This window comes from Cupressus sempervirens, chromosome 9 (assembly GCF_028749045.1).
Source record: "Cupressus sempervirens isolate cs-2001-9-10 chromosome 9, ASM2874904v1, whole genome shotgun sequence".
Lineage (NCBI taxonomy): Eukaryota > Viridiplantae > Streptophyta > Pinopsida > Cupressales > Cupressaceae > Cupressus > Cupressus sempervirens.
Genome location: NC_143126.1, coordinates 732773405 through 732789372, shown reverse-complemented (window position 1 = coordinate 732789372; position 15968 = coordinate 732773405). Strand labels below are relative to the sequence as shown.

General features: G+C 37.1%; 1 protein-coding gene across 2 annotated transcripts in view; it reads left to right on the top strand.

The window, feature by feature from the left end:
• The window catches only part of LOC149540797 (Photosystem II reaction center PsbP family protein), a 91286-nt gene extending 75787 nt beyond the window's left edge, over positions 1 to 15499 (top strand). The window contains exons 2-3 of one of the 2 annotated variants that reach the window (XM_089801878.1): positions 14580 to 14796; positions 14964 to 15499. In XM_089801878.1, the coding sequence (XP_089658004.1) occupies positions 14580 to 14796; positions 14964 to 15279 (533 nt within the window). In that variant the 3' untranslated portion in view covers positions 15280 to 15499. Of the gene's footprint in view, positions 1 to 14579; positions 14810 to 14963 lie in introns of both variants that reach the window. The other variant, XM_089801879.1, reaches the window with a different exon arrangement.
• Positions 15500 to 15968: the final 469 nt, after the last annotated feature.

The following is a 15968-nucleotide window of genomic DNA, read 5'->3' as shown; positions in this document are numbered from 1 at the left end:
AACTGGGAGGAAGTAGACATCATACGACCTTCAAATGGAGCAGAGGACAAGATGATGTGGGAGGCACTCACCATACGGATGTGAAGGTAGGACACCATGCAGGGTAAAGTAAGTACGGTATAGGAAGCAAACCAATACCGTATGGAACTTCGCCAAAACACATGAAAAGAAGATCGTACAGCCATACGGATAGGAAAAACATAAGCATGGGTGCCGTATGGACGTATGGACTTGAGGAGTACAGAAAGGAAAAGTCAAAGGGTAATATAGTAGACTGTGCGACCTTGTATGGGGCTATTAGGAGATCTCATAAGATCCACCGTACGGCCTAGGAAGAGCACCGTATGGCCAGTCAGAAGGTTACAGGAGATAGAAAAAATAACTGTACAACCAATACAAAGGGGAAAGATGATATAGTACGGCCTACTAAGGAGCATATATAGACTGTACAGAGAACATAGGAAAGGTTGTGAGGAAATATTGTATGGCTCATTTTTAGTTATAAGGGGTTGTGCGGCCACCATACGACCTTTGGATAAAAGGGAATAGGAGGCTTTGTATGGCTTGAGAGGATTGTGGAAGGAAGAAGCGACTGTACAAGAATCTTAGAAGCAGTGTATGACCTTGCACAAACAGAAGGCAAAGAATTGAGAGCACATACGGCATACGGACTACCAGGAAAAAAATATGGGCCACACATCCATATTGTGCAGTAGGAAGGAGCAATAAAACTATACAGAAGGCAAAGTATGTTCTAATAGTTGTGGGGTACGGACTTCTCATGTGGGAGAAGGGAATGCTATACATCTGTACGACCCTGCAATAAAGGGTTACAAATATAGTAAGTTAAGAAGTTACAAACTCCAGTGGAGGCAATTTGAAGAGCAACCGTACAACCTTTGGAGAGAGGTATTCCATCCGTATGGTCACAGTAGACAGAGTAGGCATAGCTGTACCACCATTCAGAGGAAGTTGTAACTGACCAAATTGGTTTGGTTTTATTCAAAACAAAATGACAAAAAAGGTAACAATTATGCATTCAGCTAGCAAGAGAGCCTGGAAAAAGAAATTGGATGAAGATTCAACAACAATTGCAGCCATGAACAGGAAAGTAAAGACTTTGCCATCTGGAGTCTGTGTAGCAAGAGGAACAAGTACAAGACCAAGCAAAAAGAAAGGGAAGCAACCAACACAGTTGGCTGCGACGAATAATCCCACAGTGCAGAATGTTGCATTTGAAGGATTGAATGGAGCAGAATGCAAGAAGTGGTGGTAGGAGACACTTGATAACCATCTAGTGAAGGCCAACATTTGGAAGGCACAGGTCGAATGGGTGATACAAATGCCTGTTCTTTATTAGAGATTATGAAGGGTTTTTACGCCTCATGATAGAAACGTACAATAGGTTCTCTCAAACCAGTACATTTGCCTACCTTGGTTGCAACTTGGTAATATCATTCAAACTGACAAACTTCACACGGGTATTCGGGATACCTGGTCATGCACAAGGGGGAAAGAAAGTAGATAGCAAACCAAAAAAATTGAGTCGGGAGGTAAAGACACAATTGATACAGTTGGTATGTGGGGATCTGACACAGACGGAGCAAGAAGCTCTCATGGATGTGTCGAGGGGTAGAGGATTGAAGAAATCCAACATGCAGGAAGGTCACTAGCATTGTCTTATGGACGTCGTAAAAAGTCGCCTCATAGGATCTAGCTGTGCTTCAGACATTTCATTCCTACAGGTGGTGATGATGAATGAGATTCCCACGACTTGCATTTCGGGGTTTGGTTAGTTCAGGCAGCTAGTAGTGATGACCTCGGTTTCAGTTGTGATTCAGCTTGTGGCGGAGACACTAGCTATTCTAGAGGCATTAGCAGAGGCACATCCACCACCAATGGAGACAACAGTTCCAGAGGTAACGATGAAGTCTGCTTGTGAGGTTTTGCCAGAGGTTGGGGCTGAGTTACTTGTACTTGATGAGGAGATAGGTACTCAGGAAGGAGTGGAGATATTGACAGGCGAGGGTTTGAGGACGCTGGGTGTTCATTTGGATGTAGTGGGTTCAGATGTAGTGGTCATAGTGGATACAACATTATTAGCATCACTCGAGGAGCTAGACAGAGAGAGTAGAACCCAAGGTTGAGCACGTAGCTAAGTACGAGGTTTCACCGTACCCTAGCGCCTCGAGTGACATGGCCTAACCACATCTATTTGTCTGCACGTCTATCTGTTATAGGCTCTACTCTTCATAGAATTGTAGGCGCTGGTGCGCCGCCCACCCTGCTTGCTGGGGGGCTAAAGATGTGTGGGGTTGAACTTATTAATGGGGCAGCAGGGTGGGGGTATAGTTATTAAAGGGGCTAGCAGGTGCCGGGGCGGCCGTTCTCAATAGATAGTAGGGCTATCCCTGATAGAGAAGTTTCGTTGCAATAATCCCCTGCATCCACATCCATCCCATCCCATCTAATAGTAGGGGAACCGGTAGGGGAATAGGCACATGATCGAGAAGCGAGGGGGGGAATGGGTCGATTGACACGGGAGGAGGAAGGGAACAGATTATATACGTAACATGCCCCAAGATAGGTGTTCTAAAGGAAGACCCTCTACAGGCACAGGTGGAGGAGCGTCAACCAACACAAAATGATGGACTACCACATAGTGCTGTTGAGCGGATGGTGGAAGTAGTAGAGAGGGCTATGGGTGCTCAACAACAACCTCTAGTAGCGCCAGAAATGTTAAGAAAGCAGTTAGAGTATCGAAAAATCTGCCTTAACTAGTAATTAATAATTATATACTATCAATTTAATAGTGCAATATTTTCAATATTGGTTTTATCTGTTTAACCTTATACACTCGAATGATTAATACATACTGTATCTGACAAGTATATTCCCTGCCGATAATCATTATAACAACGGACCATTACAATCGTTATTGAAACACCATCTCCGATTATATTATTGGATGGCTTCATTACATTGTATTATGGTTGTCATCGTTATTGGGTTTAAACCCGTGGCTTATTTAAACTCTGTTAATGTTAATTAAATGGTTATGAATCTGAATGTACATGTTGAGACATGAACGCATAGGGTCATGCCACTATTAAGTCATGTTTCAACATGTATATATATTAGTTTATATCCGAGTTTGCAGATCATATCAAAAAACTTGGCATACTGATCTCAGATAAGGATAATCTATTATTACAGCAAGAACATAGAAATTTTATGAGAAAGAAGACACCAGTCTGCTACAATCCATACTGCATATCAAACACTTTGATAAGTCTACACCAAATACGATCTAATAGCATTTCACATGGTATCAGAGCCTACTTGGTAGAGAGAATCAAAAGTGCTGCAAACATGTCAAATAATGTAAGAGTAGAAGACAGATTTGAAGGTACTGTAAATTTCTTTTCATGGAAAATTCGGATTACCACAATCCTTGAAGAAATAGAACTAGAATCATTCATTGAATCTGATAATCCAATTCCTAAAGATGAAACAAAAAATATCACTTGGAGAAGGCAAAAAAATAAAGCCAAGAAAATCATAATAGACTTCGTAAAGGATCACATTCTTCCTTCCATTTCAAATCTGAAGAAAGCCTTTGAAGTATTCACAACAATAAAAAATGCATTTGAAATAAACAACTCAAGCAGATTGATCACTCTGAAGAATCAATTGATGAATACTAAAATGAATAAGGGAGAATCAATCTCATCTTATTTTGGAAGGATCTTTGAAATTAAGAATCACCTAAATTCCATTGGAAACAAAGTAGAAGATCAAGAACTCTCTATATTAGCACTTAGAGGATTACCACTATCATGGGAAGCATTCATTCAAGTTGTTAGTAGACCTTCGATTCCTTCATTTGATCAACTAAAAAATTGATTGTACATTAGAAGAGTCAAGGTTAATTTCCAGAGGTATTGTATCAAATCAAGAGGGAGAAAATCAAGCTCTTTTCTTTGCTCCAAATCACCAAGGAAAAAAGAGGAAATTTAAAGTAAAGAAACATGACTATAAGAAGAAGAATAATAAGTTCAACAATACTAATCTCTTCAAAGTTAAATGCTATAAATGTGAGAAATTCGGACATGTCTTCAGTAAATGTCCTGAAAGGGAGAGAATTTTAGCCTCTTTAGCTGAAAGTAAGAAAGATGAAAATCTAGTTTTCTACTCTGTGTTATCAAGTGAGATAAACTCTAATGAAAGTGTGTGGATAATAGATAGTGGCGCTTCCTGACATATAACAGGATTTAGGGACAAATTTGAAACACTTGAAAATTATAGATATGAAGGAGTTACTATTGGAGACAACTCCACTCATCCAGTCAGAGGCATTGGGACTTGCACTATTCAATTAAGGATTGGAGTTACATTAAGGTTGAAAGATGTTCTATTTGTACTTGGAATAAAAAGAAACCTAATCTCAATCTCTAGATTAACGGATGAAGGTTTTCAAATTACATTCAATGAAGACAAAGTCTTGTACTGGCCTGAAAACACGTCTTAAAAATACTATCACTATAGGGACTAGAGATGAGACCTTATATGAACTATGTAACATTCAAAACCAAGCTCTTAATCATGAAATAAAAAATTCTAATGAAATCTGGCATAGAAGACTTGGGCATATTAGTTTCAGCTCACTACCAAAGATAGGTAATATCACCTCTGGAATTCCAAACCTAAATTCTAAACATACAAGTATATGTAAATGTTGTGCTCTAGGAAAGAACATTAAAAAACCTTTCCCTATTAGTGAACACAAGTCTAAATCAATTCTAGAACTAATTCACTCTGATCTATGTGGGCCCATGCCAACTCTCTCCCTAGGAGGTTACTCTTATTAAATAACCTTCATCGATGATTACTCTAGGAAGACTTGGATTTTCTTTCTAAAAGTTAAGGAATCAAATGAAGTGTTATCAAAATTCAAAAAATTCAAAGAATTGGTAGAAAACCAAGTGTCAAAGAAAATTAAGACTCTAAGGTCTGACAATGGGGGAGAATATACTTCTGAGAATTTCAAAGCCTTTTGTACATTTGTTGGGATTAAGAGGGAGTATACAATACCTTATAATCCTCAACAGAATGGTGTAGCAGAAAATAGAACTACTATTGAGGCAGCAAAAACTATGCTTCATGATCAAAACCTACACTTTTCATTCTAGGCAGAAGCCACTAATACTGCTATATAAATACAAAACAGATGTTCACACTCCATTCTAGAAAATATAACACCTGAAGAAGTCTTTACAAGGAATAAACCAGACTTAAGTCATCTTAGGATCTTTGGTTTACATATACCTAAAGAAAGAAGATCTAAGTTAGAACCATCAGGAAAAAAAGGAATATTTGTTGGGTATAGTGAAAACTCAAAAGGATATAGAGTCTATGTTCTTGGACAAAGATCAGTAGAAGTAGAGATGTCATATTTGAGGAAAACACTACTCTAAAACTATCTATAAGCGCAAATGATGAGCCTTCAACAGACTTAGATGAAAGTCCACAATCTGAAATTTAGGGGGAGAATATATCAGAAGAAATGAGTTCAATACTAGATGCAGAAAATAGAAACATCTCAAATACCAAAAAGAGACCATTGTGGGCAAGAAAAATGATTGAAGAAAATAGTATTGAACCAGATGAAATTACTAAGGAAGTCAAGAAAACCAGAAACAAATCATGTTATATTGCACTAGTAACTGAGCTCACTAAATCTGAACCTCCATCTGTTGAACAAGCTCTAACTTGCCAAGCATGGAAAGATGCTATGGTTGAAGAATATCAATCAATACTACAAAATGATGTTTGAGACATTGTACCTATACCTAAAGTCAAATCTGTTGTCTCTTTTAAATGGCTATATAGAATCAAATATGTGTTGTGAGGTTTTCATGCCATCGCCCCAAAACTTTGGGGACCCCCCTATTTTTTTTTCATCACCTTGGCGATAAATAATTTTTGAAGTTGTCCAAAAAAATTTTGGCCTTAGAAAACTTTTAAGTCTTGGACGCCTTTGGGCCCAAGGGGAGAAAGGTTAGATTTATTTTCACCCAGTTTCAACCTGATTTTCCAGAACGATCAATTTCATCCTTAGGTCGAACAAATTTCAAAGAGCAACACTTGGCAGGATAAAGTTGTAAATTTTGTACTTAGACAATTTCTTTTGAAAATTTGGATATAATTGTGTAAATTTGGATAATTTTCAAAGAAATGAAAGTTTTGTTAAATTTGGTCTTTTGGAAAATCTTAAATTTTTGGTGAATGAAAATTAATTTTGTGATGGTGGAATCAAATTGCAAAATCGATTTTAACTTAAGAGAAATAATTTTATTTGTGTTAAAAAATTAAAATTGCTTAGTTAAATCCGATTTGAATTGAGTTGCAAAAATTGGCTTTAAATGGATTAAAATTGCCTTGAAAATTTCGAGCCTTTAATGAAATTGGTAATTTAATATTGAAAAATCGGCTTTTGGCTAGCCAAAATCCGATTTTAATGACATATTAATTGCTAAATCTTCATTAAATGGAAACATTTATCATCTCCCAGGCATTATTTATTTTCCCTTTGCAATTTTGGTCTAATTGGTAATTTAAAAAAGTAAATTTAATCTTGGCAAAGTTAATTTTGGGCTAAGCATTTAATTGGGAGCTATGCCTTGTGTTTTAATTAATTAATTTTTGCTCCCAAGGTCCCAGTTGGCCAGCTTGGAGGAGTGGAGGGAAAATGATATAAGAGGGCTCCTCCCTCTCCCATTTTCTTCATTCCTCACAGCCTTCTCTTGCTTGGTGAATTTTCTAAGGGAGCAGATTTTCAGACCTTGGGCGATTTTTTTCTTGCAAGGGCAGTTTTTCTTCCTCCTTGGGTGATTTTTGAGAGGGTAGATTGGCATTATTTTTGGCGATTTTTCCATGCTTGGGCAGAATTTCCATGTTTGGCAAATTTTGTAAGGGGCAGATCTGAAACTTCTTCTATGTTTGGCAATTTTTTCAAGTTTCAAGAGTTTGAAATTCTGATTTGCAAGAGGGTTTGAAATTCTCAAGTCTGATCCTAAATTCCAAAAGGAAGAGCCGACTATTGGTGGAGGTGATTTTTAATCATTTAGAGTTGAAGGGGGTCCTTAAACTGACTTTCTTCTTTCATTCTTGTCTAAGAATTGTCTCCCTTGGTTCTCGCATTCATTGTCCACCACTTTACCATCCTGTAATAGGGCGACGAGTTGGTAGATGTTAGTGCAAGCAAGAACCCTAAGGGAACAAACACTAAGAAAGACAAAAAGGATATGATGCCCAAAACAACTTTCTTTTTGAAAATGAGGCGAATAACCGATACCAATGTTGGTACAGTAAATATGCTATCCTAAATTCTGAAAGAAAGATCTGACTATTGATAGAGGTGACTTCTAATCATTTAGAGTTGAAAGGGGTCCTTAAGCTGACTTCCTTCTTTCGTTCTAGTCTAAGGATTGCCTCCCTTGGTTCTACTAGTCTAATTGTCCACCACTTTACCATCCCGTAATAGGGCGACGAGATGGAGGATGTTAGTACAAGCAAGAATCCTAAGGGGACAAACATTAAGAAAGACAATGAGAATATGATGCCCAAAACACCTTTTTTCTCGAAAATGAAGTGAATAATTGATACCAATGTTGGTACAGTAAACATGATATAGGTAAATGACAAATTAAAGGAAGGACAATCCCCCTTGGCAAAGAAGATACAGAAGGCGGTTGCACATCATAGCCCAAGCGTCGACACTTTTATTTCAACCATGATGAGTGATGTTGGGGTGACGCTTGATTTTGAAGACATCAGAGAAGAGGATATCAATGAGACTGGATTTGGATCAAGATTGGATGAGTTAGGAAAGGTTGCTATCAAGAAGGAACATTTGAACACCCTTTCCTCCTTCAATGCCTTTATCAGATTTGCAAAAGAATATGAGAAGGATCACGAGAAGACACTATAGGCAGCAAGCAGCATGATGAAATTGGTTAAGCTCAAGATAAAGCATACACCTTGTCTTCCCATGGAGAAAGTCAACAAAAGGCTTGCTAGGTTCATTGCCTTCGCTAAAAGAATGAAAGAAAAAGGGAGATTTATATTAGAAGATCATTTTATGTAAGCCCCAAGTGGCAATTTTTTTTTCTTCCAGGATAGGACAAGTGTCTAATTCTGATTGGCCACCATTTTGGTGCCTTCTCATTGGTTGCCACTTTTACACTTTTTTCATTGGTCCATTGATGAGGTGACACCTTCTCATTGGCCGATGGGGTGGCAACCCTAATTAGGGTTTCTAGGATTCAATTTGGATCGTTGATTCTGCTTTTGATCTCTACTGTCTGTTATATTTTTGGCCTCTATATAGGGCCATTTTGCTCTCATTTGTGAAGGGGTTATGCTGGAGAATCGTTGCCATAATACTATCAAAATTGTTCTCTATTCATTGTTGTGACTTGCATGGTGGATATACATGATCATTTTGGTGTATTGCATGTTTCTTCTCATCTCTCAAATTAAAGTAGGATTTCATTTCATGTTGCGAGAGTAGAAGTAGGTGGCTAATTGTAGGGTGATGTTAGTGAATGTTTGATAGGGATCAATACTAGACCACTAGCATACTAGCAACTTGTTGGGAAGCCTTGTGTGGCAAACTAATTTTTTTTTCCTTTGAATCATTGCATCTGTGAAGGTGGGGCCGCTAGTTAGCTTTCATTAGATTCGATCCCCATCCATTTGTTAACCTTTCCATTCATAGGAGTAGGAGTAGAATAGTGAGTAGTTGAAGGAGTAGGAGTAGAATAGCGAGTAGTTGGGTAGTCAAATTTCATTCTGAGAAAGTTAGGAAGGTAGAAGTCATTAGAACCATTATTGCCTCCTCCTTGCACATCAACATTATCTGGCACTACATCCTCCACCATCACTGTCACCATCAACATCATCTAGCACTCATACAAAATCATCTCCATCATCCCATCAAAACCCAAGTCATCCTTGAATGAATAGCATAAGGCCGCCTACGTGATTATCAACAAATCACATTGATAAAACTGAGCGAGTATCCACAAGAGTAAGGAACATTGGAGTTATTCTCATATTCCATGAGCAATAGCTTTTCAAGAGAGGAATTGTATGTTTGATACTCTGAATCAGATATCCAATTACTAATATGTTATGTAAGTGATACAAAACTCACATCAACAATATGCAGCAGATGGGAGCATTGAGAAACATAAAGCAAGGTTTGTTGCTCGAGGTTTTTCACAGAAAGCAGGTATTGATTATGAAAAAACTTTTGCCCCTGTTGCTCGTTTTAGTTCAGTCAGGACAATTCTTGCTTTAGTAGCAGCGAAAGGATGGAAGGTGCATCAAATGGATGTGAAGACTACATTCGTAAATGGAGTCATAAATGAAGAAGTTTATCTTGAATAGCCTAAAGGTTTCGTGATAAAAAATGAAAATCTTTATTTATGTAAACTAAAGAAAGCACTGTATGGCCTGAAACAAGCCCCTTGAGCTTGTTATGAAAGAATTGACAGTTATCTCATCAAATTAGGGTACTCTAGAAATGAAGCTGATCCTAACATCTATTTCAAAATATCTAATGGAGATATGATCATATTGGTTCTTTATATTGATGTTCTCTTAATAATAGGTGAAGACCATTTGATTGCCAAATGCCAACAAGACCTTGCTGCTAAATTTGACATGGAAGACCTAGGTTTGCTACATTATTTTTTGGGCCTAGAAGTATGTCAAAAGGAAGATTACATATTCTTAAACCAAGGGAAATATACTCAAGATATTTTGAATAGATTTGGGATGATGGACAACAAGCCACTTGTAATTCCAATGGAAACTAATCTACACAATCGAAAAGAGGAAGCAACACATTCAAAATCTATTGATCCTACCCTCTACAGACAAATTATTGGATCTCTCATTTTTTGGTAAACACTAGACTTGACATCTGTTATTCTACAAATGTACTAAGTCACTTTATGTGTGAACCTAACAAAATACACCTGATGGCGGCTAAACATGTTTTGAGATATCTATGTGACACTATTGGTTTTTGACTAAAGTATAGAAATGTTGAAATCAAACTTGAAGGCTACACGGATTCTGATTGGGCTGGTTGTTCCTTAAATTGAAAGAGTACCATCAGATGTTGCTCCAGTCTCAGATCAGCAGTGGTGTCATGGTTCAGTAGAAAACAACCTACAGTTGCCTTGAGTTCTACTGAAGCAGAATATATGGCAGCCTCCATGGGAGCACGTGAAGCAGTTTGGTTAAGGAAGTTATTATTTGGATTATTTGGAAAGAAGTTAGATTCCACTGTGATCCATTGTGACAATTAGAGTTGCATCAAACTTTCAGGAAATCTAGTGTTCCACAATTGGTCAAAGCACATTGAGACTCCTTACCACTATATCAGAGACATGGTTGACAGGAATGTGATCAAGCTGATCTATATTAACACAAATGATCAAAATGCTGAGATTTTCCCTAAACCTCTTGCAAGAGTGAAAATAGAGTATTTTAGATCTAAACTTGGTATGGCAAATATGTAATTACATTTTTTGTAAATTTATTCATGAATATTATATTAAATTATTGTTTGCAAACTTGTTAAATGAAAGGTGACGATCTTTCATATATTTGTTAAAGGTCTCTATTATAAGGTTATGATCTTATCAATAGATGACCAACCTTTAAATACCAAAAGTATTGAAGGTTATTGGTGTCATTGTTATAGACCGAATTCTGTCAGACACATTGATATCCATCATGATTATAGGTCGGATTTTGCGGGACATCATGAAAATTATTGGTGTCATTGTTATAGGCTGGATTCTGCCGAACACATTGATATCCATCATGATTATAGGCCGGATTCTGCCGGACATCATGAAAATTATTGGTGTTATTGTTATAAGCCGGATCATGCCAAACACATTGATATCCATCATGGTTATAGGCCAGATTTTGCCGGACACCATGAAAATCAGCTATTATGGTTATTTAGACCGGATTTTGCCAAATATCATATTTCATCAAATATAATCAAGTCATACTTAATTGTATAAAGAAGTTTATATTGAAACATCTGCCTTAACTAGTAATTAATATTTATATAATATTAATTTAATAGTGTAGTTTTTTCAATATTGGTTTTATCTATTTAACCTTATACACTTGAGTGATTAATACATACTATATCTGACAAGTATATTCCCTGCCGATAATCATTATAACAATGGACCATTACAATAGTTATTGAAACGCCATCTCCGATTATATTATCGGGTGGCTTTATTACATTGTATTATGGTTGTCATTGTTATCAGGTTTAAACCCGTGGCTTATTTAAACTCTGTTAATGTTAATTAAATGGTTATGAATCGGTATGTACATGTTGAGACATGAATGCGTCATGCCTCTATTAAGTGATGTTTCAACATGTATATATTAGTTTATATCCGAGTCTGCAGATCATATTAAAAAACTTGGCATACTGATCTCAAATAAGGATAATCTATTATTACAACAAGAACATAGAAAGTTTATCAGAAAGAAGACACTACTCTGCTACAATCCAGAATACATATCAAAAACTTTGATAAGTCTACACCAAACACGATCTAATAACATTTTACAAGAAACAGTGGTGAGAGAGGCATTCTTCGCTGATATACCAACCCTAGTGGCTCAGGCTCACCAAGTAGTGGCCTCTGCAGAGAGATAGGCTTTGGACTTATTAGTGAAGGAGCTGGAGAGAGTGGTATCTTTCATGAAATTAGGATGCTCGACGGCCTTTACAGTTTGTTTTGAGGAACAGGGATTGCCGAGTGTGGAGACTGCAGAGATGCGCTAGGATTGGGCCACTACGAGAGATCTAGGTATGGAGAGCCGAGTAGAGGTTTTGACTTAGGAGATAGTCGAGATACATAGGGATGCATATTACACCCTTCGGAGGAGCCAAGTAGATTAGGTAGTAGCGGAGAGGGTTCGGGAGGAGTTGGCTACCAAGCTAGCCGCGAAGAAGGTAGCCTGGGAATCCGAGAGGGCAGCATTGTTAACCCGACAGAGTTAGCTATAGATGGTGGCAGCGGAGAAAGAAAAGTTAGCAGTAGAGAAGGAGCGGGTGGTAGATGAGAGAGAGAGAGAGAGCTGGGAGAAATTGCTGGGATGATGCAGTCAGCTTTGGAGCTTTAGATGGAGGCTGAAGCGAAATTGAAAGTACGAAAGGAGCAAGTGTATAAGCTACAAGCAAAGTTGAATGAGCTTAGGGCACGAGCGGCTACTACACTAGGGATGATTCCCTCTTCTTAGTGTTTAAATATTGATGTAATTAATTGTTTTTGTAATTTGAGTTTTGTTATAAGGGTTGTCTCTATTTCGTCGTCCGGAGAGGACTTTACTTTTTGGGGGGGATGATGTTGTTAGTAAATTCTATATTGTAGCCAATGGGTAGAATTGTATCCGAAGGGGCGTGTGACGGTTGAGTTACCCCTTCGGGAAAGTATATGTACACCGTTCGGAAGGGACTTTGGATCACCATCATCATAATCATATTGTAAGCATTGGAGTGCATATTGCGTGTATGAGTAAAGTATCTGTTCTGTGTTATATCTTATAGTACTACATGTGATAAGTATCCGTTTACCCTGTACGGTGAACACTCTTTTTTTTTGCTTGATTTACGATGATTCCATCTAGGATCTTTCCTTTTTGGGTTGAACATATTAAGAATTGAAAACCCTACATTATGCAGAGGAAAACAAGTAAGGGTTAATAAAACAATGCAAGTAGTGAAGTTAACAAAAATCAAGAAAATGAATAAGAAATATAAAAACAAGAAAGCAAGAAAAACACAAAAACATGACCATAGGGTTATTTTTCGTTAGGTTTTAAATTTTACAATCTGAAAACTGAAATTCTGACAAGATTAAACTATAAAATGACAAGAAGAAATAATGGGACAAAAAATGAAGATTTTCACTTACTTCGAGTTGATGCTTGAAGTTATAGCTCAAATCCAAGGCCTTACATCAGTTTCTTCTTATCACAAATGTACTCTGAATCCAATACTATTAGCTCCTTGCAAAAAAAGATCAGCTCCTTTGAAGATGCAAATAAAATGGGTAAGTGAATTGTGTAGTGATGTTTTTAGGGGCCTTCTAGATTTGCATTTGTTTTTTTTCTATAAATTTGTTTTTATTGAAGAGTCTAAAATAAACTGTTTTGTAGTCTGGGTGCCAACCCTGCAGAGTAGTTGAGTATTGTGCCAAGACTTGAGTCTGTACAGGCACATGAGAGACACAGATTCATTGAGGTTTCCCTGGATCCAAGTCCAAGCAAGGACATGGCAAGCCTGAACATTATGGGTATGATATAGATATCATGTTATATCTATCTTTCATGTCCTTAGCAATCTTTGTTTTCCTCTTTCCAGCCATATTACTTATTTCAAGGATCTTTCTATGGCTCATATATGCTTTATTGAAATTTTCCTTGGAGGCACTGATTCTTTAACTAGCTTTGGCTTCTCCTCTCCACATTAACATCTTGACATTTCTATTCTTGTGAGATCCTTATCCTAGCTTTTCTTACCCGTTCTCAACAAGTCATCATTTATAAATAATATGATCTTTGACTTTGTCATTGCTTATGTATTATGGATTTCTCATGTCTGAATTGTTGCACATATTGTATTGGCTTTATTATTGAGTAGATTTTCTTACAGCTTCCTTGCATTCATAGCCACATTTGCATCAATGTTTTAGCAACTCTTACTTCCCTGTTCCTTAAATTTTGTTTGGCTCTTCAATAGTGATGCTAATTGATAGATATTCAGTGACTTACAATCTAATAGCCAAGTTGCACAATTATACATATTGATCAAGTAATCACAAATTATACAATCACCAATTGAATTATCTCTATGATTTATTTTCATTTTGGATTTGTATTGAGATGTAGTTGTCCATTGCACAAGTAATAGGTTCTCGTGTGCCACTTAGGTTTTTAAAAAAGATTGTTTATAATGGGATATTGGCAATTAACATGAATACCTACTTGCCAATCGCATAACTAGCACTGACAACAATTGTTTTGGCTTATTTTTAATATTATCACTGACAAGTATCTGTCAACAACCCTACCATAGACACAGTTATCATCCACAACTCTGCAATGAGGACCTTCACAAATAGGTTGCTATATTACATGACTCTACAGTACTTATCTGTTATTGGGAATACTTTCTTGGTGCTAAGAAACATTGATTGAAAGGTTAATCCCAGTCATCATGAACTGAATTATTATGATAACTTGCAATGGGATAGTGTTCTTTGCTTTTGCCCTGTAATGAGATTTTGCTTATTTTTTGAAAGTGAATTGTAACTCATGTCATTTGCTTCTAATTTAGAGATATTTCCATTGTGATGGTATTTATCATTCTTTAATTATTTAGCAATTCTTTCTATTTCTTTTTTTTTGAACTTTTGAAATTCGCAGTCTGCTAAAGTAGTTTTTCACATTCTTTGCAGAGTTTGTTTATCCTTCTGCTTGGCTTGGAGATCAAAGGTTGTTGTATAGAGCAGTTGAAAAAGCAGAAAAGGAAAGAATGCTTGGTTTTCCACAGCTACAGGATAGAATACGTCCACAGCAAATGATGAGTGAGCCCATTGTTGCATTTGGCCCTCCTGGTTCAAATGGAGAGCTAAATGTTAGCGTTATAGTGGCTCCAGTTCCAACAAATTTTGCGCAAGTTTCACATGCATTCACTATTCCTTTATTTTGCACAAATTGTCTGATAGTTTATTTAGTGCATTTTATAAGTATGCTCATTTACATTTTGAAATATAAAGTTTATTTTTACCACTGAAAAGTAGTATCTGAGTGAGTTATGTTATTTTCCTTGATTTATACAGAATTGAAAAGTTTGGAGACCCCATACAAGTAGGAGAGGCTCTTCTCAATAATTTCATTGTTTTAAGGAGCTCAAACATTACTGCAATGCTCATTGATGCAAAGAAAAAGGAAGACAACTTTAGTGATAAAAAAATTACATATTACAATTTGGAATATACCGTGCAAAGCCCAACTTTTTCTCGCCACAATGTAGCAGTATATACTGCATTTGCAGGGCAACTGTTCACTCTTAATGCTCAGTCTGCTGAAGCATTGTGGCCAACAATGAAGGAGAAATTCTATGAGATAGCAGGTTCTTTTAATTTAATCCTCTGATAAGCAATCATGTCATTTGCTGGCATATTGCACGCAAAATATATTTTAATGCCTCAGAAAGCCTACTGGTCATGGCATGTAATATAAACTAATGGGAAGAGGGCTGAAAATCTAATTTTGTTTATAGATCTTGACCAATTTTACAGAAAATGTGTAAAAATCCTGCTTTGATTGAATGGACATGGTTTATAATGCTAAATGAAGAGTGGAATTATAAGTATTTTGTTTTGTATTTGGGTTGCAGTTAGCATGTTGATATCTATGTTACATGGAAACATGTTTCTACTCCTAATGGGCAAGTTTTGGAAATGGAAATGGTTTTGGAGATGACCGGGGATTGGGGGGAGGGGGGTTTCGTGGTCAAGCCGTCCTCGAACGATCGAACGATCAAAAAAATCAGAAAGTGTTTCTAAAATCCGGAAATGCCATTGGACGACTGAATATGGACCGTCACGGGGATGGATTGAAATTTCCCGTGTCAGTTTAAACTTCAAAATAATTTGCATTATCCAGAAACGCCGTTGGACAACTGGGGGTGGACCGTCCCGGGGATGAATTGGAATTTCCAGCGTACAGAGATTCTTGGTTCTTGAAATCCTCCATTATCACGCCCACTACTTTTACCATGCAAGACCCTATCACATCTGCTAACATTCCCTTCAATTTATTCAGGATTGCCTCTACATTAG